Source organism: Euprymna scolopes, chromosome 39, assembly GCF_053919585.1.
Source record: "Euprymna scolopes isolate OS-2025 chromosome 39, ASM5391958v1, whole genome shotgun sequence".
Taxonomy (NCBI): Eukaryota; Metazoa; Mollusca; class Cephalopoda; order Sepiida; family Sepiolidae; genus Euprymna; species Euprymna scolopes.
In genome coordinates this window covers 74,912,319-74,938,952 of record NC_136520.1, presented here as the reverse complement: position 1 = coordinate 74,938,952, position 26,634 = coordinate 74,912,319, and the positions used below count along the sequence as shown (strand labels likewise).

The 26,634-nt window shown below is 34.5% G+C and overlaps 2 protein-coding genes across 4 annotated transcripts in view; one reads left to right on the top strand and one right to left on the bottom strand.

Annotated features, from left to right (window-relative positions):
* Positions 1 to 4,796, top strand: part of LOC145263878 (GATOR2 complex protein WDR24-like) — a 64,056-nt gene extending 59,260 nt beyond the window's left edge. Inside the window, exon 18 of the mRNA XM_080120959.1 lies at positions 4,556 to 4,796. Within this exon, the coding sequence (XP_079977085.1) occupies positions 4,556 to 4,691 (136 nt within the window). The 3' untranslated portion in view covers positions 4,692 to 4,796. The remainder of the gene's footprint in view (positions 1 to 4,555) is intronic.
* A 2,005-nt stretch (positions 4,797 to 6,801) lies between these two features.
* The window catches only part of LOC145263876 (homologous-pairing protein 2 homolog), a 197,314-nt gene continuing 177,481 nt past the window's right edge, over positions 6,802 to 26,634 (bottom strand). For all 3 annotated transcript variants that reach the window (XM_080120956.1, XM_080120957.1, XM_080120958.1), the window contains 5 exons: positions 26,088 to 26,158; positions 24,786 to 24,863; positions 20,210 to 20,263; positions 10,090 to 10,149; positions 6,802 to 7,031 (listed from right to left, as the gene is read on the bottom strand). In XM_080120956.1, the coding sequence (XP_079977082.1) occupies positions 6,975 to 7,031; positions 10,090 to 10,149; positions 20,210 to 20,263; positions 24,786 to 24,863; positions 26,088 to 26,158 (320 nt within the window). In that variant the 3' untranslated portion in view covers positions 6,802 to 6,974. The remainder of the gene's footprint in view (positions 7,032 to 10,089; positions 10,150 to 20,209; positions 20,264 to 24,785; positions 24,864 to 26,087; positions 26,159 to 26,634) is intronic.

Genomic DNA, 26,634 nt, shown 5'->3' with positions numbered 1-26,634 from the left:
TAAGTTTATTTCATTGAAGTGGATCAATAAAGTTTATTTCATTGAAGTGGATCAATTAAGTTTATTTCATTGAAGTGGATCAATTAAGTTTATTTCATTGAAGTGGATCAATTAAGTTTATTTCATTGAAGTGGATCAGTTAGGTTTATTTTATTGAAGTGGATCAATTAGGTTTATTTCATTGAAGTGGATCAATTAAGTTTATTTCATTGAAGTGGATCAATTAAGTTTATTTCATTGAAGTGGATCAATTAAGTTTATTTCATTGAAGTGGATCAATTAAGTTTATTTTATTGATGTGGATCAGTTAGGTTTATTTTATTGAAGTGGATCAATTAGGTTTATTTCATTGAAGTGGATCAATTAAGTTTATTTCATTGAAGTGGATCAATTAAGTTTATTTCATTGAAGTGGATCAATTAAGTTTATTTCATTGAAGTGGATCAGTTAGGTTTATTTTATTGAAGTGGATCAATTAGGTTTATTTCATTGAAGTGGATCAATTAAGTTTATTTCATTGAAGTGGATCAATTAAGTTTATTTCATTGAAGTGGATCAATTAAGTTTATTTCATTGAAGTGGATCAATTAAGTTTATTTCATTGAAGTGGATCAATTAAGTTTATTTCATTGAAGTGGATCAGTTAGGTTTATTTCATTGAAGTGGATCAGTTAGGTTTATTTCATTGAAGTGGATCAATTAAGTTTATTTCATTGAAGTGGATCAATTAAGTTTATTTCATTGAAGTGGATCAATTAGGTTTGTTTCATTGAAGTGGATCAATTAGGTTTGTTTCATTGAAGTGGATCAATTAGGTTTGTTTCATTGAAGTGGATCAATTAGGTTTGTTTTATTGAAGTGGATCAATTAGGTTTGTTTCATTGAAGTGGATCAATTAGGTTTGTTTCATTGAAGTGGATCAATTAGGTTTGTTTCATTGAAGTGGATCAATTAAGTTTATTTCATTGAAGTGGATCAATTAGGTTTGTTTCATTGAAGTGGATCAATTAGGTTTGTTTCATTGAAGTGGATCAATTAGGTTTGTTTCATTGAAGTGGATCAATTAAGTTTATTTCATTGAAGTGGATCAATTAAGTTTATTTCATTGAAGTGGATCAATTAAGTTTATTTCATTGAAGTGGATCAATTAGGTTTCAAGGACCCCAAAACATAAGCAAAACAGATGATTTCGTATTTACACTAGTTTCTTCTGATTGAGCGGTGTGCGCTATAAACAAATGAATAACATTTGGATCATTCGGACTAATATCCTAACCATCAGTGTCATTTTCACAACATTTCAGTCAATGTAATCTCTGACCTTTTCAGGTGTAAAAGTTGCCGTATTTAGCAAAGAGAAAAGTGAGTTTGAGACTTTTCTTTTTTTTGTTTTTTACTCACGTTCACCGCTAACCAGGCATACTGTCACTTGGACACAAGGGACTACTATTTGGGACCATGCCTAGGAAAGATTAACAAGATGTTGGTTTACATTACATTTAACTTCTGCATATAAGTACAGTCAGGGAAACAGGTAGCAGGAATGGAATTCCAAAGTCTAGCTGTTCGAGGTAAGAAACTATTAGAATAGAAAGTTTTCTGGCATTTAGGGACCTCAACAGTGAAGGGGTGAGATTTTGTTGCTAAGCGGGTTTGTCAGGGATATGTACGTCGTGGGGACACAAGTGCAATGTGTTCATTAGAGCACATGCAATCAAAATATTTGTAAAACAGGCACAGAGATGTAACCTTGTGGAGATGGGACAGTGGTTGGAGCTTAGTTTTACACCTGATGAAGGTCAGAGGTCACTTCGACCAAAGTGTTGTGCAGATAAAACTCAAGAGGAGAAGATTAGTCTGATTAATACAAACACTCATCCTTCATCTCAAAAATTTCAGTACTGTAAAAAGGATAACCCCACAATTTAGGATGCTTAAAGTGTACGCAACCCTCCCAAAATAGAATATTTGATTTTCTTTTATTTACAAAGAAGTTACCACTTATCAAGGCTTGAAGGTTAATCGAGGATAAGTGTTAATAAATGTAAGGTGGTAGTTTAGTGATCGTTAATCGTATAAATTGGAAAGAATTTGATTATTTAAGAGGAAGGCTCAACAAGAACTTGTTTACATTGGACTTGAAGATTATTATTCTGTAGTCAGCCAGGAAGCAGGTCAAGAGAACAGTGTTCCACAGGTGGGCAGTTCTAGGAAAGAAACTTTGTTCATAGAATCTGTGTTTAAATTTAGGCACAGATAGAGAAGGGGGTAAATTGTTGATAATGGTTGTAGCTAGTTTTTGACGATTTGTTTATTTAAAACATTTTGTAAAAAAACAAAAAAATATTTAGTACCCCCCTTTTTTTTTTAAATTAAATCCTCACCTATATTTAAAATTTGTATTGTAATGGGAAACAAAACAACCCAGGTTTATTTTCAGTTTATTTACAGTGTACGCAAGTCAATTGCTTATTTTCTGGGGTCGATCCATTTAAGTTTACTAAAGCAGGATTCATACAGTTGAAATCCTTAGATTTTGACTTTTGCCTTGAAAAAACCATATTTCTATTATTACCTTGAAAAAAAAAATATGGAGAATGTCTTGGAAATGGCTTGAAAATCGTATTCTTTTATGTCCAGTAAAAATTTGTGTTGCAATATTAAAAATGAAATCAAAATAAAAGCTATTAATTTATTTTTTAAATATTAATAAAAATATTAAAATTTAAAAAAAACACATTGTTCTAAATTTGCAAAGTATTGTGGATACAAGAGTTATGTCCCTTTATTATGAAATTACCTGTGGTAAAGATTTAAATCTTAGTCTATTTTTGTTCTCATTTAAAATTTAATTTTTTGGAGGATGGGGGCAGAGAGGAGGAGTAGTGGCAGCTGCCATAAATAAAATTACATCCCCCTCTCTAAAACAAAAACAAAGTGTTATTGGCTATAGTAACATTTATTTGTTGCATATTTGATTTTTTTTTTTTATCATTCTTTTGAATCTCTGTGGATTGTACAAAACGCAAATTTTGTTTCAAATTTTGTCCGGAGAAAGCTTTGAAAATGGATATTGAAAATCTGTATGAACCCTGTAAAATGTTTATTAACTGCGTTTCTGGTAAAAAATAGTTTTGCTATCAAAGAAAGAGTAATTTTGTCTTAATTCTGTTGACCTTAACAGACATTTCTTATTTCAAAAGTATAATTACGCGTTGGAACGATATAAATGTCGCCCTAAAGAAAACAACACTACAACTTTATTTTAAAACTTTTATTGAAAAAAATCAATTCAGGTAACTTGATTATGACATCTATTCAATGTAGCCGCCTTCAGCTTCAATCACCGCCTTCGTACAGGTTCAGAACTGAGAGCATGCTTTTTCTACAATTGCTGGTGGGAGTTCAGCGAATACTTGACGGATGGCGGCTATCAGGCTGGCTTTGGTGTTGGTGATGTATGACCAAACGAAGTAGTCCAGTGAGTTCAGGTCAGGGGCGGATGAGGGGGGGGGGGCAGTGAGAGAAGGCTACAAAGTCATAGCACTCCTTCTGAAGCCAAGCCGTGCTCTCTTTGAACCTGTGGGTTGGCGCCAAGTCCTGCTGCCACACCTATGGTCTGCCAGCGGCCACCTGATTGCAGCAGGGGATCACCACACTCTTCAGCACGTCCCGGTACACTTTGGTGTTGACTTTCGAGCTGACTTTGAAGATGTGGGGTGGTATTGAAACCACACAGAAGACCATAACTTTGGCCGTAAAATTTGTTTTTATCACCCTGGACACGTCCCTGTTATTTGTGGCAATCCGACAATGCATTTTGAGGGTGCTGGCAATGGTCCTGTTGTCAGAACTTGGATTGGTCGAGAGCATAAGTTGTACAGCAGAGCACATCTCGGATCTCGCTCATTGAACATTGTGTCACTTTCAGACATGATAGAAGGCTCCTATCTCTCTTGGGATTTGTACACAACTGGCCAACTAGTAGATGGTCTGCAACAAAAAAAGAAAAAACTATTTTCATTAAATTGAATGTCTTTTCTTGGTCGACAATTTCATCGCTCCATCCTATATTTTCATTGTAGATTGATGCAAAAATTTCATGGGTCTCACTATGAATAGACATATTGTGAACCAGACATATCTTAGCATTCGCCGGAACATGACGTCACCAACCGTCACCAATAAAATTATAACAACGCAACGTAAAAGAAAATAGCAAAAATAATAAATGTAAAAAAAAAAAAAAAAAAAAAAAAAAAAAAAGCAACCATTTTGTGTTTTATTCATTTTTGGGGGTCAAATAATTTTATGGAAATGTTTTAAAAAGATTCAAAGAAATTTTTGTTTTTATTATAAAATCGAAATTCAGCGTGTTCTGATTGGTTGATCAGTTTATTACATCAGACAGCTACTAAACCCGAGTTATTGCTAAGCATAATTTGGTTGGTGACGTCATCTTGCGACCAAAGCCGAGCAAACACTGAGATGCATCTGGTTTAGAATATGCACCAGTACCGACATGTTGTTATTAAATTTTTTTTTTGTTTGTCAGCTTCCAGCCTGTAAAACGTTTGTATGTCTGGTGCCAGGGTTGTTCGCATGGCGGTCATCTCCATCACATCATGGAATGGTTTAAAAATAACAAGCAATGTCCTCGTGGATGCGGACATTACTGTGAATATTCTTGACCCATCAACCGACCACCTCGACCCTTTTTTGCTTCCAATTCCCCATCTTGCCCAGACTTTGTATGTTTATTTAGAAAAACGCAAATAAAATTTCTTTAAAAAAAATTTTTTGACTTTTGTTTTTTAATTATGTGTTTAAGCAAAATAAATAAATGAATATATAGTGATCTTGTTTGTTTGTGTGTGGAATGGTCTCTAACAAACTACTCTATCAATTTTTGGTCTACAGACTTGAGACCTGTAGAACAAATTCGATTTTGGTTTTAGCTGGTAAAAATAGCTGCTAAAAGGGGCAAAATTAAAAAAAAAAATAATGGAACTTAGCAGACGTAAGTTGACTTAAAGAACTTTTCTCTGCACAAATACACATTTATACGTTAATGTTTTAGAGTTTTGATATCCATGTTGGTGGCTCAGATGGAAATGAATAATGCTGGAGCACTAAATTTTTTTTTTTTACACAAGGTGGTCACCACTTATCAAGGCCCGGAAGCCACTCATGGATAAAGGTTATTGTAAGTACAGTACGTTAGTGTGGAGATTTGATGAAGTGTTTACTTAAGGGGGCAGTTCATCAGGAATTTGTTTACATTGGACTTGAAGACATCCAGGTTATAGTCAGGTGGGAAGCAGGCAAACGGAACAGTTCCATAGGTGTGCACTTCTAAGAAAGAAGTTTTGTTCATGGAATCTATGTTTTGATTTAGGCATAGATAAAGAGTGGGAAAAGTTTTTGACATTGGATTCAGCTAGACGGGTGTTTTTCGTAAAAGATTGACGAGGGGGGGACCAGAGATTGGAGTTCAGACGAGCACCTGCCATGGAAATAACGATAAAACAAAGATAGGCTTGCAACGTCTCTTCTGTGGGAGAGAGGTTGCAGGGAACAGAAAAGGGTATTCCCAACTAAGCCACAAAGTCTATTTTGTACTCTGTCAAGGCAGGATAGACTGTTTTTAGCAGCTCCTGCTCAGATATGGCAGCAGTATTCCATCCTTGGACGTACTTGGCTTTTATATAGATAGAGAATTGCATCAGTAGTGAGATATCTTCTGGAGCGGTAGAAGGATCCCACCATCTTTCCAGCAACCTTGGCAACAGACTTGATGTACGTGTTCCATTTCAGATCAGAAGTGAAGGTCAAGCCCAGAAGCTTGTCAGAACAGGGGGCTTCTCCTAGACGAGAACCATCCATTTCAATTGATGCCAGATGGGGATGAGAGCGTTGATGATGCAAAGATAAGAGTTTGGTTTTAGATGAATGTTTGGGTTTTGATTCTAGCTGATGGCACCAAAGTCATATATATTTAAAAAAAATTTAAAATAACTATTATATATCGGGTACAATATAATAAGAAATCTTCATAAATTAAAATGTATTTAAGCGTGTTGTATGACCGAGCAGCATGCCAGTATATATAGCATCACCGTAATTTTATGATACTTTTTTTTTTATAAACAAAGACAATAAACTATAATAATGTGGCATTAGTAAACAAACGAAATTATTTGACCTGATTCGACAAATTTATTAATATGGAGGCATTTTATTTATTTTTCTTTCAATTTTCACCCCAAACAAGACACGGTGCCACTTTCACTTTGAAGCAGGGGGCTACTATCAGGGACATAAGTTGTAGAGGCATTATGAAGGGAGATGAGTAGCAAGACGTTTGTTCACATTACACTTGAACTTCTGCATGTCAGTACAGTTGGGAAAGCAGAATCCCGGAAGGGAGTTCCAAAGTTTTGCAGTTCTTGGAAAGAAACTATTGGAGTAAAAGGCTTTCTTACACCTAGGGATCTCTACTGTGAAGGGGTGGGACTTAGTTGCTTGTCGGGTTTAGTCACGTCTAGGGATTACTAGTGCTTGTAGTTCGTCAGAGCATTCACCATTAAAGTACTTGTAGAACAGGCAGAGGGATACAACATTTCGCCGATGGGACAGAGGCTGAAGCCTAGATGACAGTTCAGGACCTATCAGGTTGGCGACTCTCTAATTCATTTAGTAAGAGTAATCGTTCGTTATTTACTTTGTCTAAAAGCTGTTTGTGATGAGTGATGCGTATAAGAATGAAGGCCAGTGAAGGTCAGAAACAAAAACACAAAATAAACATTTAACTTTTTTTTTTATTTACTGCAACCCCTCCCCCATGAATGATCAATTTATTACAAAGTATTTTTTTTACAGTTCTTTCCACAATGCACTTTTATAGGTAACTCTGCATCATTTAAAACACAGTCCAAAAATCATCTTCGCAATCCTAATGATCCCGTTAGGGATCAAATTTCTGGAATCGATATTCCACAGTCTTCATCAGTTTCAATACCAATATCTTCCTGCAAGCAGAAAACGATAATGTTATACCTACTTGAGTACATGCTCCAAAAACGACAGAGAAATGTGACATTTTTTGTCACACCTCAACCAAGCATTCATTAAACAAAAAATCAAAACGGCACACCTTTTCTGTTGCAATAAAACTGATTTGTAACAAGAGAAGTCGACATGTGATACTCTGGACATTTTTCGCTATTCCAAAAATTATGTACATCGATCAGGTAGTTTTTTTTATTTCATTTAACTGTTTTTCAGTTAGAAGAAACATACATACACACATATGAACCGCCTCTCCTTTGTTAAGAATTGTCCTCCACCTAATTCTTAATTAGCCGCCATGTTACCATGACAACATATATATTGTCATGGTAACATGGTGGCTAATACCATGCCATATACATTTTATAACTTACTACCTAGCTCGACCTACATTTATTAAATATAGACATTTATGTCTCGAAAGTAGAGTGAAAAGCATATCTTATTTTTCTTTTATTAATATTATTGGAATCTTTTCTTTATTCCTTGTACACATTTTTGTGAATTATTCCATGGATTTCTGCCTTTGGATTATTATGGACCATCTTCTTCCAAATATGAGATTTCCTGGGATTTTAATTGTACAAATGGAAATTCTTTTAACTTTCTTGAAGATTTACATTTGGATTTTACCATCACTGGATTTTTTTATTTTCCAACAGACTATCCATTCATGTGTAATCACCTTTTTCTTCACTATATTTCCTCTGCTTCACTTTTATTGTTTTCAAGTAAGATCTTTGACTTACTTGTTGTTTCATCAAATACTTCTGCATGCAAAATCCGATCCCGCATTTTGCTAATTCCTACCCTCTGATGAGAAGGAAAGTATTTCTTCGAAACTCCGCGGATTAAGGACGATCCATTTATCTAGTGTTTCCTTTTCAGATTAAATATGTTTTTAACTCATTTCAAAGTGTTTTTTAACATATTTTATTAACTATTTGCTCATATATATATATATATATATATATATATTAGTAAGTTATAAAAAATAAAATATATATGGCAATTAAGCTACACAGAATATTCCGCGTTTCATCCACGCTACGATTTGTCAGGTATAAGGAATATTCTGTGTAGCTTAATTGCCATATACATTTTATAACTGGCTACCTATGTATTGAGAACTGTTGAAGTAAATACTTAAAGTTTATGAATAAATTTATACTTTCCTATATTAATTTATGTGATTAAATGAAGTAGTTATATATATATATATATATATATATATATATATATATATATATATACTAGCAAAAGTACCCGTCGTTGACTGGATTCAAAAACAGCCTACAGAAAATGGACTCTGATTTATGAAAGTATGATAGGTTATGAAAAGGAAGGGTTGTAAAGAGATAGCTTCGAATTCGGGGATATCAAAACCGAAGCCAAATATGATGAAAGTAAAAATAAAATAGATAAACCCCATAATTTATTATACCATACCTGTTCACACTGAAACACTTATCACAATAGTCTGTGGATCTATATTAAAAAACCTTGTTAAACTTTGTGGCATATTTCCATTCTATGGAGGTCAGGTGCGAACGAACACCCCCATAATTTTATTATACCATATTTCTTTAAACTGGAACATAATTATCAAAGTATACTTACGCAAATAGATATGAAAAGTCTTTATTAAAGTTTGTACCTATTTCCATTCTATGGAGGCCAGGTGCGAACACAGACCCCACAATTTTATTATACCATCCCTCTTTAAGTTAAAACATACTTATCAAAGTATTATTATATACATCTATGTCCAAAACACTTGTAAATGTTTTTTTAATTTTTAAATTTTTTATTTCCATACTTTGTGGACCAGGCGCGTACGCAGACTCCACAATTTTAATGAACCACTGTCCTGCCAGATCAAACATACCCATTCCTGTGTCTCGATACATCTTCTATCATTATATGTGATCAGTTTTTTTAAAATAGTCAACCATATAGGAACCTATTCGTGACCAGACACACAGACAGACATTCAGCTTTATATTATAGATATATATAGGTAGTGTATGTATTTGGGCAGCATTTTGGGGGCGCAAAATTTAAAACCATACGGCTGCATCCATCCCCCCTCCTTGCTTCTTCATAAAATTTGATTTTCTTAATTTGAAATTTGATCAATTTATGTGATTTTTGGAATACGACATCTTTGTTATGTGATGAGTATGTACACGAGAAAGATTTTTCTGCCTTTTTTGTTTTTTTAAATCAAGTGTAATTAATCAAGTATAAATGAGCACCAAATATTGTTCTTCATTTTTTTGTGAATTAATCTACAAATGCTTAATTTCCAGCAGAGAAAGATGATGAGTCGTCTAAATAATCCAAAGAATAAGATCATGTAAATCCAACAAAATTATCAGGTGCTTATCCAGAATTTCCTCTATATTAAAAAAAACACGTATCTTTATAATGTATCTGTAACTAAAAAAAAAATATTTTCCAAAAATCACGTAAATTGACCAAGTAGCTTTATTTTTATAGAAAAATCATTTTTAAACGATTTTAAGCGATTAATGGGAAATCATAAGCATTACAAAACTGATCTCGCAAGTTTTAATTGTTATCTCCCTTTGTTTCTTCAAGATGGCAATGCGAATCAGCCTCCCCCCCTCCCACTTACTTATAAAATTTAATTTTCTTTGTTTAACTAAACTACTTGATCAATTTACGTGATTTTCGGAATATGACATTTTTGTTTTGTGCATGTGTACGTACATCATAGATTTAAAAAAAGTTCGTTTTTTTTTTTTAATATAGAAGAAATTCTGGACAGAACCAAAAATTATTTCTCTCCATGCAACGCCTGTCCACAACCCTCACTGGTCAGGTTCCACTTCCATACATCATCACTCGATACACAGATGAACGCTCTATTCAAGTTCTCTGGACTGACTGTGTCCACTCGTAACACTTGCCATCACACAAGCACCTGCTCCACCCTGTGATCCACTCGTATACTTGATACAATGAACAAAAAGCAGAATGCAAGGTACATACATAGAGCTGTTTCTTGCTTTTTGGATAGCCTTCCAAAATTGCTCCGAGAATATCAACACTCTGCAAAAGAAAAGCAAAAACATTCAGAAAAAGTGAGAAACGAATGAATTCTTCAGACTACTGTTGTGGCACAATGGAGAGCGCCCCTTTTGGGGGAGCTTGTACATTAATGAACCTTGTGCCTAACTTGTCTGTACTTGTGAGGTGCAGATGTGTTAAGCAGGTGCTTTGTGGGTTTGGGCAGGTAAGAGCATGTCGACTGGGTTTGAATGACAGTCGTTTATTAATATCCAACAAAGTCAAAACGATTTGAGATCCTAAAAAACAAAAGGTTAAACCCAGAGAACTCGTCATCGAAGCATATGAAAACAAAACGATGTTCAATCTGTATGAATATATCTTTCTCTCCTTTTGTCGCTCTCTCTCTCTTCTCTCTCTTTCACTCCCTCTTCTCTCTCTTTCACTCCCTCTTCTCTCTCTCTCACTCCCTCTTCTCTCTCTTTCACTCCCTCTTCTCTCTTTCTCACACTCCCTCTTCTCTCTCTTTTACTCTCTCTCTCACTCCCTCTTCTCTCTCTTTCACTCCCTCTTCTCTCTCTTTCACTCTCTCTCTCACTCCCTCTTTTCTCTCTCTTTCACTCTCTCTCTCCCTCACTCCCTCTTCTCTCTCTTTCACTCTCTCTCCCTCTCTCTCACTCCCTCTTCTCTCTCTCTCTCACTCCTTCTTCTCTCTCTTTCACTCCCTCTTCTCTCTCTTTTGATGAAGAAAGAGAGAATTGAAATATAATTCTCTTGTTTATTTAAACAGTTGAAGCTTGGACTCTGCATGTGCGAGATAGTAGTTTGTGCGCACGCAATGGATTGACGACTGAATATGTTCCCTCACTGTTAAATGTAAAATAAATTATATATTTGTTCACCGTTTTTGTACAAGTGTTCGATTTCAACCTGCAGTTCTGGCCATTAATGTTGATGACGATGGAAGGCTGCCTGTAACGACGCAATGAAGACACAAGAAATGACCCATGCCAGCCGGTTACAGCTGACGACATATCGACCCATTGTGTTGATGTTTCCATATGCCTATCGTTAGATATCGTTTATTCCCCCCCCCCAAGGGGGAGCTGGTTGCATTCTCAGGACATTCCTCAACCCAGTAACTCTCTCATCTTGAGTGTCATTTTCACAACGTTTTGGTCGATGTAACCTTCGGCCTTCTTCAGGTGGATCTTGCCGAACTCAGAAATCATCACAGAATTTTGAACGGAACCCTTTATTTAATCCACGGTGGTAGCCTGCTCTTATTCCGTCAACCATGATTGGGTTGATATCCTAAGAAATTCACAATTGTATTTTTACTGTCACTCGCACTGAGGATTGAACCACCAACCTCTAGAAGAGTGTAACTTTACAATTTAATTTTACCAGGTACATTATCCACTAAGCCACAGATCTTTGCCGCATATCATAACACGTGTCAGTGAGTCTTCAGACATATTTAAAGTACCAAACAAGTTCCCATCTGAGAAGACCAGTAAGCAGAGGTATGATTATTAAAGGGCTCATGTATTTGCTTAAAGGAACAATCCAACATTCTGGCCTTTTCTAATTATGCAATGTTATTTTAAATGAAGTGTTAGGACAAAAAGAAAGAGGAAGAACGTGTTTGAAGCAAAAAAATTTTTTTTAAATCATCTTTTGACCGAAGTCAAGATGATAGATTCACACGCTCACGCCAGATATCCCAGTCCCGCATGGTTGCTTCTGAGTCCTGTCTCTCAGCATTCGAATCCCTTGCAATGACATCTGGGTATGTAAGCATTTTACTTCTGGAGTTGGTAGTCGGGTTCCACAGAAGTAGGGAAGGAATAACTTCGTTTACTGTTCAAAAACAACAGCCTGCAAATTGAACACGTTTTGCTTTGACAATAGATGATGCCAATGGATGTTCATCATAAAATTGTTGTTCGTCAAATGGGTCTTCCATGAGGGATTTTGGGCTCTCATGAGAAGGCAATTGTTTGTACCATTCAAGCATGCTTCCAACTTTTTGGAAAATGTCCGTGTTTTGAAATCACAGAGAAGGACAAGCAGACTTATAGATTTTCAAATTTTAAATTTGATGTTTTTGCGATGTTCATATTTCATTCAAATCATTAGAAGCAGACCATACCATCCGCTTTCTGATGCTGAAATCTTTGAAGATGCAAAGAAGGATCCTTCAAAAAACAAAAACAATTTGAGGAAAAATGAAAAAATTAGCACATGTATAGGAAGTGAGATTAGTAAAAAAAAAAAAAAAAATAAATAAATAAAAAACATAACTGGGAGCCACCAAAGTCTTTTGAACTCTCGAGACAAGAAGAAGATGTCTCACGGTTAGTGGTCAGTTTTTGAATAGCTAGCTAGGAGAGGGCAAGTAACTAACATGCAGAAGTTTAAATGTAATGTAAACCAACATCTTGTTAATCTTTCCTAGGCATAGTCCCTAGTAGTAGCCCCTTACGTCCAAGTGGCAATATGCCCTTTTTTTTGGGGGGGGGGGGGGTTAACAAGAGTAATAAATCTATATATATAAAAATGTAAATGTTGGTTCGTTCAGAATTAATTGTCTAAAAAACCACTGGACGGATGGCTTCCACGTTTTGGTATAATATGTTTACTATATCCATGTGTGTTTTTATATATTCCTTTTTAATTATAACATTATACTTAATTTTTCTATGATAAATAGGTGGATTTCTTTTTACCGAGGGGCGATTTTTTTTATTTAGGGACAATTATTTATTACCGCTTCCTGTCACGTGACCAGTGTTACAATTTAGCGGTTTTCCTGCTAGATCTGGAGATTTCGTTTACAATCTAGCGGGAAATTCTAGAAAATCTGGAGATATTTGGCACCCAGAGACACCCGTATTAGATTGCTTGAAAATACTTTAAAACATAAAATAAACTCATTCATGTAAGTAAAAAAAAGTAGCATTTATTGCCTTTGGTAACAATTATTTATTGATTATTTGTTTTGTTTTTCACCTTTTTTTCGACTAACCATTCTTAAATCTCACTATAAAATCGATTTTTCCAAGTACATTTTAGGTGTGGGGGGGGGGGCATTCCAATCTCCCCGAAGGGGTTTGTATTACTGTACACGGGTTTGTATTACTGTACACATAGATTCGAAAAAGTTGTCAAAAAAGAAATATATAAAAAATAAATGTTATCAAAGGCAAGATAAGTTACTTTTCTGCCAAACTGGCTAGCGATTTTCTGGACATTTCTTTCTCCTGATCTCGCGGGTTTTTTTTTAAATCTCAGTTGACAACATTGCATCACTAAAAAAACACCACAGGCTTAATGTATACAGAATGTGTTTACAATATGGTAAATTTTCAATGGGTTTATTGATAATGTAACCATGTGATTGAACTTTAATTTAAATTAACCACACGTGGTCGAAAAATGAATGCCGACGCTCAAAGTGTATACACATTTTGATTCCTCCCTTTACTTAAAAATTCACCAAAAATCAGGAAATTAACGAATTTTAATGAAAATTGCAGTATTTTTCAAATAATGATCGCAGAATATAATGAACTAATTATTTTTACTTAACTCTTGGTGAAAATGTTTTATTTTGTTTAAACAAAAAATACCTTTACTAAAGTTATGGTTTTCAGTAGTAAATAAAAAACGCAAGAATTTATTTTTGCTTTTTTTAAAGCATCGTAATTTGTAACAATAAAAAATAATTTTTACAGTAACATTACGAAAAAAGCCCCTAACATCACATCCCCCCCCCCCCCCCCCCCCCCGCTCGCGCCCCCAATGTACAAAGTAAAATCTCCGGAAAATGTTAAATGGTGTTCTAATTGGTAAATGTCGGTGCGTTACTTACAGAAAATTTGAAAATTCGATGTTCCAGGTAAAAAAAAAAAAAAAGATGAATTACCCCCCCCCCCTACTCCAACTTGGTGTGCTTTCCTTTTCTTATTTTATTTCTTTTTCAGCTAATTTTAAATTTTCCACCCAAAAAGCGCTATAATGTATTTTTGAAAATTAGAAAATTCTATGTCCTGGTAAAAAAAAAATCCCCTCCCCCCAATATAGTTTGCTTGGTGAAGCCGTCGTTTATGCTACAGCGTGCATGCGCGTAGCATAAACGGATGCTACAAAATGGTGGAAAGAAGTTCGTGGGTTCAGGGGTAAATACCATGCAAACGGTAAATTTGCCCCAAGTTTGACTATCAGATTCGTTGTCAGCGACCTCAATTACCTATAAAAAAACAAATTAGAGTGGTCGGTGTTCTGCAGTAGCGTATCTGGATATTTACCTTTTTTTTTTTTCTTGCTTAAAAAAAATAGCATTAATACAGTAAGTTAGGTAAACTGACTTTTTCGTTTAAAAATGGAATTATTTCCCTTTCGCTATTAACTTTTTTTTTCTTAATTTTTTTTTTAATAAATATTTTGTGGGGTTTGTATTACTGTACACATAGATTCGAAAAAGTTGCCCTAAAAGAAATATATAACAAATAAATGTTATCAAAGGCAAGATAAGTTACTTTTCTACCAAACTGGATATATTTTTCGTGTTTTTATTCAATGTAACATGTTTATTCAGCTCGAAAACCATACAGTGTTTACCGATGTATTGGAACATTCAAGATGGCGTCTGATTCTCTCTTTAACACGGTAAGTGTGGGAAAAGATGTTATAAATAAAAAACCGGATAAAATACTGTTAAAAACTCGCTCAATATATGTTACCGTGACATAGGTTGACATATATTCAGCGGGTTTTTAATAGTATTTTGTATAGTTTTTTATTTATAACACCTTTTTCCATACTTACTCCTAAATAAAAAAAATAAGTAAATAAAATAAATAATAAATTAAAAATAAAAAAAAATAATTAAATAAAATAAATAATAAATTAAAAAATAAAATAAATAAAAAATAAGTAAATAAAATAAATAATAAATTAAAAAATAAGTAAATAAAATAAATAAATAATAAAATAAAAATAAATAAAAAATAAGTAAATAAAAATAAATAAATAAAATAAATAAAAGCAAATAAAATAAAAATAAATAAAATCTATATATCTATAAAAGTGAACATGTCTGTGTACACAATAACTCTTTCAATTTTTAGTCTACAGACTTGAAATTTGATATACAGGGTACTGAGATTTGGGAAAATCGATGTTATCAGTTTTTGGCCAGAAATTTGGGTGTTAAGAGGTCAAAGTTCAACGATTTGACCTTTGAGAACTCTACCAAACTCTTCCGCCAATTTTGGGTCTAAACACTTCAAATTTTAGATATAGGTTCCTTGGACATGGATCTAACTTAATAACTTGATTTGAGCCCAAAACAATAAATGTTAATAGAGGTCAAATAAAAAAAAAAATTGACCGTTTTTTTTTTTTTTTTGCTCAACATACACTTCCAAACACCCGGGCAACACCGGGCCGAAATGCTAGTCTATATATCTATAAAAGTGAACGTGTCTGTGTGTCTGTGTACATTTCTCTACGCAATAACTCTGTCAATTTTTAGTCTACAGACTCAAAATTTGATATACAGGGTACTGAGATTTGGGAAAATCGATGTGATCGGGTTTCGGCCAGAAATTTCGCTGTTAAGGGGTCACGACGAAGCACTTGTGGGACATTCTCTAGTCTGAAGAAAAAGTTTCTTGGAGATATTTATAACCAGGGTTACTGTAAGACACTCTCATCCCATAAACCATCTGAGTGCATCTATGACTGCCTTCAATGATCAAGATTTTCTTTTTTTTGTTCATTTATATATACTAGTAGATATGGCCGACGTGTGCCCAGGCGTATATATGATAATAAAATTGTTAGATCGAAGAGTATCAAATTATCGATGAATAATGTCTTACTTGAGTTGGACTGAAATGATGACATGGACATCTCGACATGTTATTTGGAGAGGATAACAAATTGATGGAGAGTTAGACCAATGTTCTTTGGGGAAGAAGAAGAGTGTGGCCAAGGCTTCTACGAAGAAGATGGGCTCTCTCTACCGTGATAAAAACGCCTGAATGTATCTTGTACCTCTAGAAGGCCACCATTCACCCATGCATAGAGTATTGTTGTCATATTTGGGCTGGTGCACCTGCTACTAGTATATCTATAAAAGTGAACGTGTCTGTGTGTCTGTCTGTGTACATTTTCCTTCGCAATAACTCTGTTAATTTTCAATCTACAGACTCGAAATTTAATATACAGGGTACTGAGATTTGGGAAAATCTATGTGATTGGTTTTCGGCCAGAAATTTGGCTGTTAAGAGGTCAAAGTTCAACAATTTGACCTTTGAGAACTCTACCAAACTCCTCCGACAATTTTGGGTCTAAACACTTCAAATTTTAGATATAGGTTCCTTGGACATGGATCTAACTTAATAAATTGATTTGAGCCCAAAACAATAAATTGGTTGTATCAGTTCAGATAAAAACGAAATGCAATAAGTCTGGAGATGTACCTTTCCACAGTACTGTATATCGATACTCTACCGCTGACTGGGATAGCTTCCGTACACTTATATCCGATCTACCATTGCATTCCATGTTTAAAAAGGATGTGTCCTCTATAGTATCAGACCTGGCCGAATGGTTAATTGTAGGCATAGACCGATTCATACCATCCAAAAAATTCCAACAAAAACCTAACAGCCAGCCATGGTTCTCCCCAGAATGTGCTGCTGCTATCGCGCACAGAAATCACTTTTTCCATAGCTACCAACGTAATAAATGCACTGAGACTAAAGCTGCCTTCAGGACTGCCAGCAACCACTGCAAAAGAGTAATAAAAAATGCAAGAGAGCTATATGCTCAGTCCGTTAAATCCAAAGTAGCTGAGCAGCGGCTTGGTTCCCACCAGTTTTGGCAAATAGCAAACAGAATCCTGAACAGAAGCGTGCGTTCTATCCTAACCATCATCAATGGACCTGAGGTCATCTCATCAGCATCAGACAAGGCCAAACTATTTGCCAAGAACTTTGCCGCTAATTCTACCCTATGCGACGAAGGGCATCAACTCCTCATATTTCCTCATATAACGGACAACACGCTCTGCAGCATATAAATATCTGTGCGTGATGTCGCCAAGCTAATCAAGAACCTTCATTCCAGTAAAGCAACTGGACCTGACGGCATTCCAATCATTGTGCTGAAAAAGCTTCAACTAGAACTTGCCTCATACTTACAAAACTCTTTAAGCGTTGCCTTAAAGAGAAGTGTTTCCCAACACCTTGGAAAACCTCATCAGTATTCCAGAACTCAGGTGATAAGTCCTCTCCCTCTCAGAACAGAACAATAAGTCTCCTGTGTGTCATGAGTAAGCTGCTGGAATCAATATTAAATAGAGAAGTAGTCAACCACCTCAGCAGAAATAACCTTCTTAGTGACATGCAATATAGTTTCCGTTCTGCCAGATCTACAGCAGATGTGCTAACTGTTATATCTCATAGGATTAGCGAATCTCTTGACAAAGGCTTCCTCTCTAGGGCAATTTATCTTGACATATAAAAGGCCTTCGATAAGGTATGGCATAAGGGCCTACTTCACAAGATTTCCAGCTACGGTATAACTGGAAATGTTTTCTCGATCATAAAATCATTTCTCTCTGATAGGCTCATAAGAGTAGTAGTTGATGGGCAGAAATCAGAGGCCCTCAATATTAATGCAGGAATCCCTCAGGTGTCCATCCTAGGCCCAACTCTCTTCCTTATATACATCAATGATCTCCCAAAACACATACTTAAATCATTCGTTGACATCTATGCTGATGACACGACCATAAATGACAAAGTTCTCTCAGATTCTCTCTCCTTTGATCTTGAGTGCGTGCTACAGTGGGGGAGGAGTTGGCTGGTCACTTTTAATGCATCTAAAACCAAGCTTTACATCATCAACGCTCTGATCCCCATCTGGCAACAATTGATATGGGTGGCTCTCATCTAGGGGAAGCTCCATGTTTTGATAAACTTCTGGGCTTGACCTTTACCCATGACCTGAAATGGAATATGTACATAAAGTCAGTTGCCAAGATCGCTGGAAAAATGGTAGGATCCTTCTACCGCTCCAGAAGATATCTCACCCTTGATGCAATTCTCTATCTGTATAAAAGCCAAGTACGTCCAAGGATGGGTGTACACATCTGGGAAGGAGCTGTTACAAACAGCCTATCCTGCCTTGACAGAGTAAACAATAGGCTTCGTGGCCTAGTGGGTGATGCCCTTTTTTCTTCCCTGCAGGAGAGACGTTGCGAGCCTGTCTTTATTTTATCGTTACTTCCATGGCAGGTGCTCGTCTGAACTCTGGTCCCCCCTCGTCAATCTTTCACAAAAAACACCCGTCTAGCTGAAACAACTGTCAAAAATTTTCCCCAATTCCATGAACAAAGCTTCTTTCTTAGAAGTGCATGCCCGTGGAACTCTGTTCCAGTTGCCTGTTTCCCACCTCACTACAACCTGGATGTCTTCAAGTCCAATATGAACAAATTCCTGATGAACCACCTCCTTAAGTAAGACACTTTATCAGATCTCCAAAACTAACGTACTGTACACACAATAACCCTTATCCCCGAGTGGCTTCCGGGCCTTGATAAGTGGTGACTACCTTGTAAAAAAAGAAAAGAAAAAAGAAAAGAAAAAAGAAAAAAAAAAAAGAAAAAAAAAGAGATTTGGGAAAATCTTTGAGATCGGTTTTCAGCCAGAAATTTGGCGATTAAGGGGTCAAAGTTCAACAATTTGACCTTTGAGAACTCTACAAAACTCCTCCGACAATTTTGGGTCTAAACACTTCAAATTTTAGATATACTTTCCTTGGACATGGATCCAATTTAATAAATTGATTTGAGCCCAAAGCAATCAATTTTAAGGGGTCATAATAGGGGTCAAAATTAAAAAAATTGACCGCTTTTTTTTTTTTTTTTTTTGCTTAACATACACCTCCAAATACCCGGGCAACGGCGAGCACCCATGCTTAGTATATATATTTATAAAAGTGAATGTGTCTGTGTGTGTACATTTTCCAACGCAATAACTTTGTCAATTTTCAGTCTACAGACTCAAAATTTGATATACAAGGTACTGAGATTTGGGAAAATCTTTGTAATCCGTTTTTGGCCAGAAATCTTGCTGTTAAGGGGTCAAAGTTCAACGATTTGACCTTTGAGAACTCTACCAAACTCTTCCGTCAATTTTGGGTCTAAACACTTGAAATTTTAGATATAGGTTCCTTGGACATGGATCTAACTTAATAACTGGATTTGAGCCCAAAACAATAAATGTTAAGAGGTCAAATTAAAAAATAAATTGACCACTTTTTTTTTTTTTTTTTTTTTGCTCAACATACACCTCCAATAACCCAGGCAACGCCAGGCTGAAATACTAGTTAAAAAAAATACTAAATAAGTGTACAAAATGGTGTAAGAATACCAGTGTTGAAATGATGTCTAGTACGAACACAAACAATTGACTATATTGATTTATTGTTCAAAATCAATCACATACGAGATCACAAACTATTTATTCTCACCCTCTACAGCCCAGACCTTGCTTCATGTGACTTTTGGTTATTTCCTAAGTTAAAGGAAAACATTAGAGATTGTTGTTATGAGATATTTGAGGAGGTGAAGGAGGCTGTAGCGAGGGTCATTGACACGCTCACACAAGGACTCACATGGAGACTTTTAGGAGTTATTGGAATGGTTCAACAAGCGCATTGCAGCTGGGGGAGATCACTTTGAAGGGAACTAGAATTTCATGTGCGTACTATCAATAAAATTGCTCAATTAAAAAAGTCTGGAAACTTATTGAAGGCATCTCGTAATCCATTAATCCAAGGAAGATGAAAAAACCTTCAGTATAAATCCGTAAATATGAACTTACTATTTAATATAACTGGGATGGTAAATGTCTTTGATATTTCGAGAATAAAATCTCTTTTTCAAATAGAAAACGCACAATATGTATGCCGTAAAATAATTTAAAAAGAAAAAATTGTTGTAAAAAAAAAAAACCCCAAAAAAACGCTTTTACCAATGAGCGTACTCTTCGTAAAAAACTTTTAAAAAGTGTTGACTCACCATCCGCTTTCTTTTACGCCATTCTTTGACATATTTCCGTCTTTCTTCATAAACCTGTCAGCAAGAACAAGATTTTACAGGATTTTAAGATGAAAGAATTTATGTTATACTATCGACATCCCCACCCACCCCAATTGAGAGAGAAATAAGTTTATCAGCAGAACAATGGTATAGGAAGTTATTCACCAAAGCACACAAAAGAAAGCTGAAATAGAATTGTTAATCAAGGTGTGGCAGTAACGAGGACAAAACAAAACGATGTTCAATTCTGCCCACAGACTGACAGCTACTTCCAATTTGAAGCTGGACTCGAAAATGAAATTGTACAGGTCAGCAGAAGTCTTAAAATAAAAAATATGAAGATTTGGCAAAGTAAATACTTTGCCAAATCTTCATATTTTTTATTTTATTCACAGAGGTAGATTGTTCTTGTTCTGTCAAGTGGAGGAGTTAATTTTCATGCCATTCTTAATAGGGCTAACTGGTATTGCCTGGAACAAAAGTGTAACATTTTTATTTAAACTTTCTCCCACACACTAAAAAGTGTAAGGAAATTAAAAAAAAAAAAAGGAAATAAGCTGATAAGCAGAACATATAGGAAGTAAGTTAAGTAGAAAGACAACAGAGAGGATGTTTTTCCTCAAGGTACACAAAAGAAAGCTGAAATAGGATTGTTAATCAAAAATTTTAGGTGTGGTGGTGAATTTGTGACAGTTTATGACGGTTGGGAACAGTTTACAAAACAGTCTAGAGTTTGTGACTTTTTTTTTTTTTTTTTTATTTGATTTTTTTTTTTTTTTACTCACGTTCACCCCAAACAAGTCATATCACCACTTGGACGTAAGGAGTTACTAATTGGGACCATACCTAAGAAAGATTAAGATGTTGGTTTACATTACATTTAAACTTCTGCATATCAGTAGAGTTTGGGAAGCAGGTAGCAGGAAGGGAATTCCAATGTCTAACTGTTCGAGGAAAGAAGCTATTTGAGTAGAAAACTTTCTGGCATTTAGAGACCTCAACAGTGAAGGGGTGTGATTTTGTTGCTAAGTGAGTTTGTCGGGAATATGTACGTCGAGTTCATCACAGCACTTTCCATTAAAATACTTGTAAAACAGACACAGGGATGCAACATTGCGATGATGGGACAGGGGTTGGAACCTAGTTGACAAAGTGGGACTTATTAGATTGGAGACCCTTTTTTGGACCCTATTCAAGAGGGAGAGACTAGTGGCAGATGCGCCAGCCCAGACGTGGCAACAATACTTCATACATGGGTGACTGGTGGCCTTGTAGAGATACTCTCAGGTGTGAGCACTTTTCTAGCACGATAGAGGGAGCCCACCTTCCTTGCAGCAGCCTTCGCAATGTCTTCAATGTATTTATTCCAGAACATATTTCCTGTGAATGTTAAGCCAAGGAGTTTGAAGGAAGAATTCTCAGGTAGGGAGTTAGTTGTCATGGATATCAGTGGTTGGAGAGTCATCTTGAAATTGTTAAAAAAGAGTAGCTTAGTCTCCATTTACATCCCCATTCAACTACGGTCTGGAGGTCATTTTCTAATGATTCAGCTATTGTCTTCCATTCTTCCCTCATGTATGTTATAGAGTGCAAATATACCCATCTCTGACTCAATATTATCGGGGAGGTTATTGATGAATATCAGGAATAATAGTGACCCAAGGATCGCCCCTTGAGGCACTTCTGCATTAATGTTATGCTGCTTGGATGAACGTCCATCTATACCAAACTTTGACAAAGGATGCATCGAGGGCTACAGCCTTAGCTTCACTCGCCTTATCCAGTGCATGGTATGTGTGTTCAGAGATGACTGTCAAAATATCTGCAGTAAAACGACATTTCCCAAATCTGTACTGAAGTGAAGAGAGGGAGGAGACTTATGGAGCGATAATTGAGAGGGTCCGTCCTTTCGCCAGAATTCTTGTACACTGTACTGTTTGTCAGAAAGAAGATTAGCTCTTGCAAGGTGCTGGACAAGTGCTTGATTGATTAGCATCTCAAAAATTTTAGTGAAGAGAGGGAGGAGACTTATGGAGCGATAATTGAGAGGGTCCGTCCTTTCGCCAGAATTCTTGTACACTGGTACTACAGAGGCCATCTTCCAGGTATTAGGGAAGCAGGATTCAGCAAGGCATTTTTTGTAGAATTTCGAAAGTATGGGGGCTAGCTCAGCTGAGCATTTCTTAATGAGTATAGCAGGGTTGAGACCAGACTCACACGCCTTGGAGGTATCTAAGTTTTTTATAACATCGTGGACATGTAAACGGGTGATTTTCAGATCATCAATTGTGGCTTCGTCCGCATAGAGAAATTTAGAAGGAGTTGTTCGTGGGCTCTAAGGTAGAGTTGGAGGTGAATCGCCAAGCAAGCAGTTCTGCCTTTTTGGTTGCCATGCATGCAAGACCGTCGTTTATCCACCCAGTAGTCCTCACACCAAGCAAAACCAGAATCTCAGTTTATAAATATATATATATATATATACTAGCATGGATACCCAGCTTGCCAGGGTCAACATGAAGTTCGGTTTCGCCACACCTGCTATACTAAGAATATTGAGCAGTTTTTCATTATTATATGTCAACTCCATCGTTACCCCAACAAAAAGTTCAAAAATAAAAGAACGAATCAAAACACGAAAATGTAATCCCTCCCCACTCAAAAAAACAAGAAGTACGTGACAAACTCTCCACCAGATATTTCGGCAGAAGGAATACGAAGAGAAGTTATTCTCCGGATATTGAGCACCTTTTTATGACTATATTCCAGTTTAAGCGAATTTCTTTTATGCTACCTCAGTCTAGAAAAGATTTGTCTTTACGGTCTGTTGCAACGAAAACAAACTGTAAATAATTAAGTTTCAAAAATATCAAAGTAGAATTTGTGTTAATCGAATGTTTATGTTATAAAAATGATGAGTTATGACTTATTACGTTATTAAAAGAATAAAAAAATTATTTACGATGTCAAAAAAATGTGAATGAAAGATTTTTGTTTTTGTTTTAAAGAAAGAATCATAGTTGAATTAAATTGTTTATTTTAAAATAAAAATTCACTGGATCACAACGTTAATTGCAAAATCACGGAAATTATTTTATTTAAACTAATCACAAAAATAATGCTTGAAAGTTTTTAGTTTTACTATCCACCGAAAAAGAAAACAACAAAAAAAAAAAAGAACAACATTCATGCGCAAGGGAAATAACTCAAACCAATTCATAAAAAATCTATGTCGGTAAAAATAAATTAAATTAAATATTTTATCAATATAAATCAAATTTAAATAATAAACTTAAATAGAACACTTAAAATAATTCTCTCACTATAAACAATAACTAATACACTGCTATTTAATAAAGTCGATTTTCCTTAATGTAATATGCAAATGACGTCACCTTTTTAATCTTATATGTTGCAATAATCATAGTATATATATATATATATATATAGGAATGAATGATATGATAAAGTAATGTATTTTTGTATATATTAATCAACTTGTGAACAAACAGACAGGAATACGAATTTTTATATATATATATATATATATATATATACATATAGTTTTTTTGAGTTTATATATGGTATTTGTCTGCTTAGGTGAATGAAAAACTTGCAGCATTGAATCTTTGTTTGACCCTTGGATGAGAGTCCTAAAGGAACCCATTTGTCCGGAGAGGCACACTGACCCAAACTATCCTGGTAGCTTTCACCAGAACAAACTCCCTTCTAAGAGGTTAGTGGTGCTATGACTGCTTCTCCTATTTTCTTAGGATCTCTTCGCCCTTGGCTGGTTCTGGCCATTTCTTAGTGGTCGCTGTCCCCTTCCCCCCCATCCGTTAGGTGCTCCAGACATCTATTGAAGATAATATCTAAGATTGCCTGAAAATAACCCTGGGTATTATTTTCTTTTCACAAATGTTAGCCCAGTGAGACTTTCCCCCATCCTCTTACATACTTATTTTTCAAACAAAGAGAATATCTCTTGGGTGGTCTGACTCTGGTCAAATATATTTCCAGCTCTCTGCAACCCCCTCCTTTTACTGACCAAGCATCTTTCATTGCAACAGCCACCATTGTCTTGCACTAACATATAGAGCTATTTCATAAATAAATATTGGTAGGGTTTATTATTAAATTGGGGTAGTGTTTAAGAGAGATGGAGAAACTTTGTACATTATAACAATTTAGTTCAATTAATAACTCAATAACCAAATGAAATGATTCTATAACTTTAAAAATTATATTCATAAACAAAAAAAAAAAGATACTTATTTATTAGACTGGGATAGTGTTTAAGAGAGATGGAGAAACTTTGTACATTATAATAATTTTGTTCAATTAATAACTCAATAACCAAATGATTCTATAACTTTAAAAATTGTATTTATAAACAAATAAAAAGATAATATACTTATTTATTAGACTGGAATAGTGTTTGGGAGAGATGAGAACATTTTTACATTATTTGGGTAATCTACAATATTCACAGTTCAATTTTCATAAATGTTAGGATCATTCCAATAATTGGAAATAGTTTTCGAGATGCAAAACTTACTTTATCTTTTTCTTCCTTTGAGATTACAGTCACGTTTCCAGCCTTCAATTTGGATAATTTTTCACTGAGGTCAAGATTCTGGAATTTACAAAGCAAAGGGACATTTTATCATAGACTTTGCTTAGGTTTAACTACTTTACCAAAGAAAAAAGAAACACATGAATTGCACTTATTCTATTGTTCATATCTGGGCTGCAATCAGAAAAAAAATGTTTAATTTTAAAACGTGCAATAAGACATGTTCGTCTGTACGCTCTTTTTCTCCATAATAATTTTAAAATAAAATGAATCCCCTAGCAGCTACTTTTACCAGTTTTTTTTTTAAATATAAAACAACAGTCCACAAAAAATGGAGATGCAGTTTGATAAAAAAAAAAAAAATGAAGACATGCACAATGAGTTATATATATGGATACTGAATTGGCATTTTTACAGTTTATGGTAATAACATACTACCTAACACAATATAATACTTACATACCACAATATAATAAATGCCTAATGCCATATAATAATTACCTAATAAAATACAAAATATAAAAAATGCCTAACACAATATAAGTACCTAGTACAGTATAATAATTACCTAACACAATATATATTTCTAGTACAATAATTACCTAACACAAGATAAATACCTCATACAATAAATAGCTAATACAATACCTAACACAATATAAATATCTAGTACAATATAATAATTACATAACACAATATAATACCTAACACAATATAATAAATACCTCATGCAATAAATACCTAATACAATATAATTACCTAACACAATAAATACCTGATGCAATAAATACCTAACACAATATAATACCCAACACAATATAATAATTACCTAACACAATATCATAATTACTCAACACAATATAATAATTACCCAACACAATATAATAAATATCTAATACAATATAATAAATATCTAATACAATATAATGCCTAACAATATAATAATTACCCTACACAATATAATAATTACCTAACACAATATAATAATTACCTAACACAATATAATAATTGACTAACAATATAATAATTACCTAACACAATATAATAATTACCTAACACAATATCATAATTACCCAACACAATATTATAATTACCCAACACAATATTATAATTACCCAACACAATATCAAAATTACCCAACACAATATAATAAATATCTAATACAATATAATGCCTAACAATATAATAATTACCCTACACAATATAATAAATACCTAACACAATATAATAAATATCTAACACAATATAATATCTAATACAATATAATAATTGCATTTCACTCACCTCTTTTGTTAATTGCTCGATTTGTGCTTGAATATCTTTTGTGGTTAACGAGGAATTCAATTCCTTCACCTCTAAAAGAAAAAAACAAACAGTAAATTTGTTTATAGGAGTTAGAAAACGATATGCACTGAAAGAAACTTGTGTGTTAAGCCTAAGTTACAACAGGGTCAGCAACACTGAAATAAACTGATACAGCTATTTTTAATATTAAATAATATAACATTATATTCAATATCATGTCGAATACTATATATGAATAAGATACCCTGCACACCATTAAGTTATATTCAATATCCTATGACACAATGTTAAACTTAATATTTTATCATGTTATATTTAATACTTTACAATATTATGTTGTATTAATTATTATTACAAGTTTGTATTAAATACTAGAAAACAATGCTTTATTCAAAATTACACAATGTCCAATGCATCAATGATATACAATATTGTAAATTTTTTTTAGTATTTTTATTGATTCGGACTAATATTTGCATCTTGGCTATTATTACACAATCATAAATTACTTTAGATTGGTTGTTTC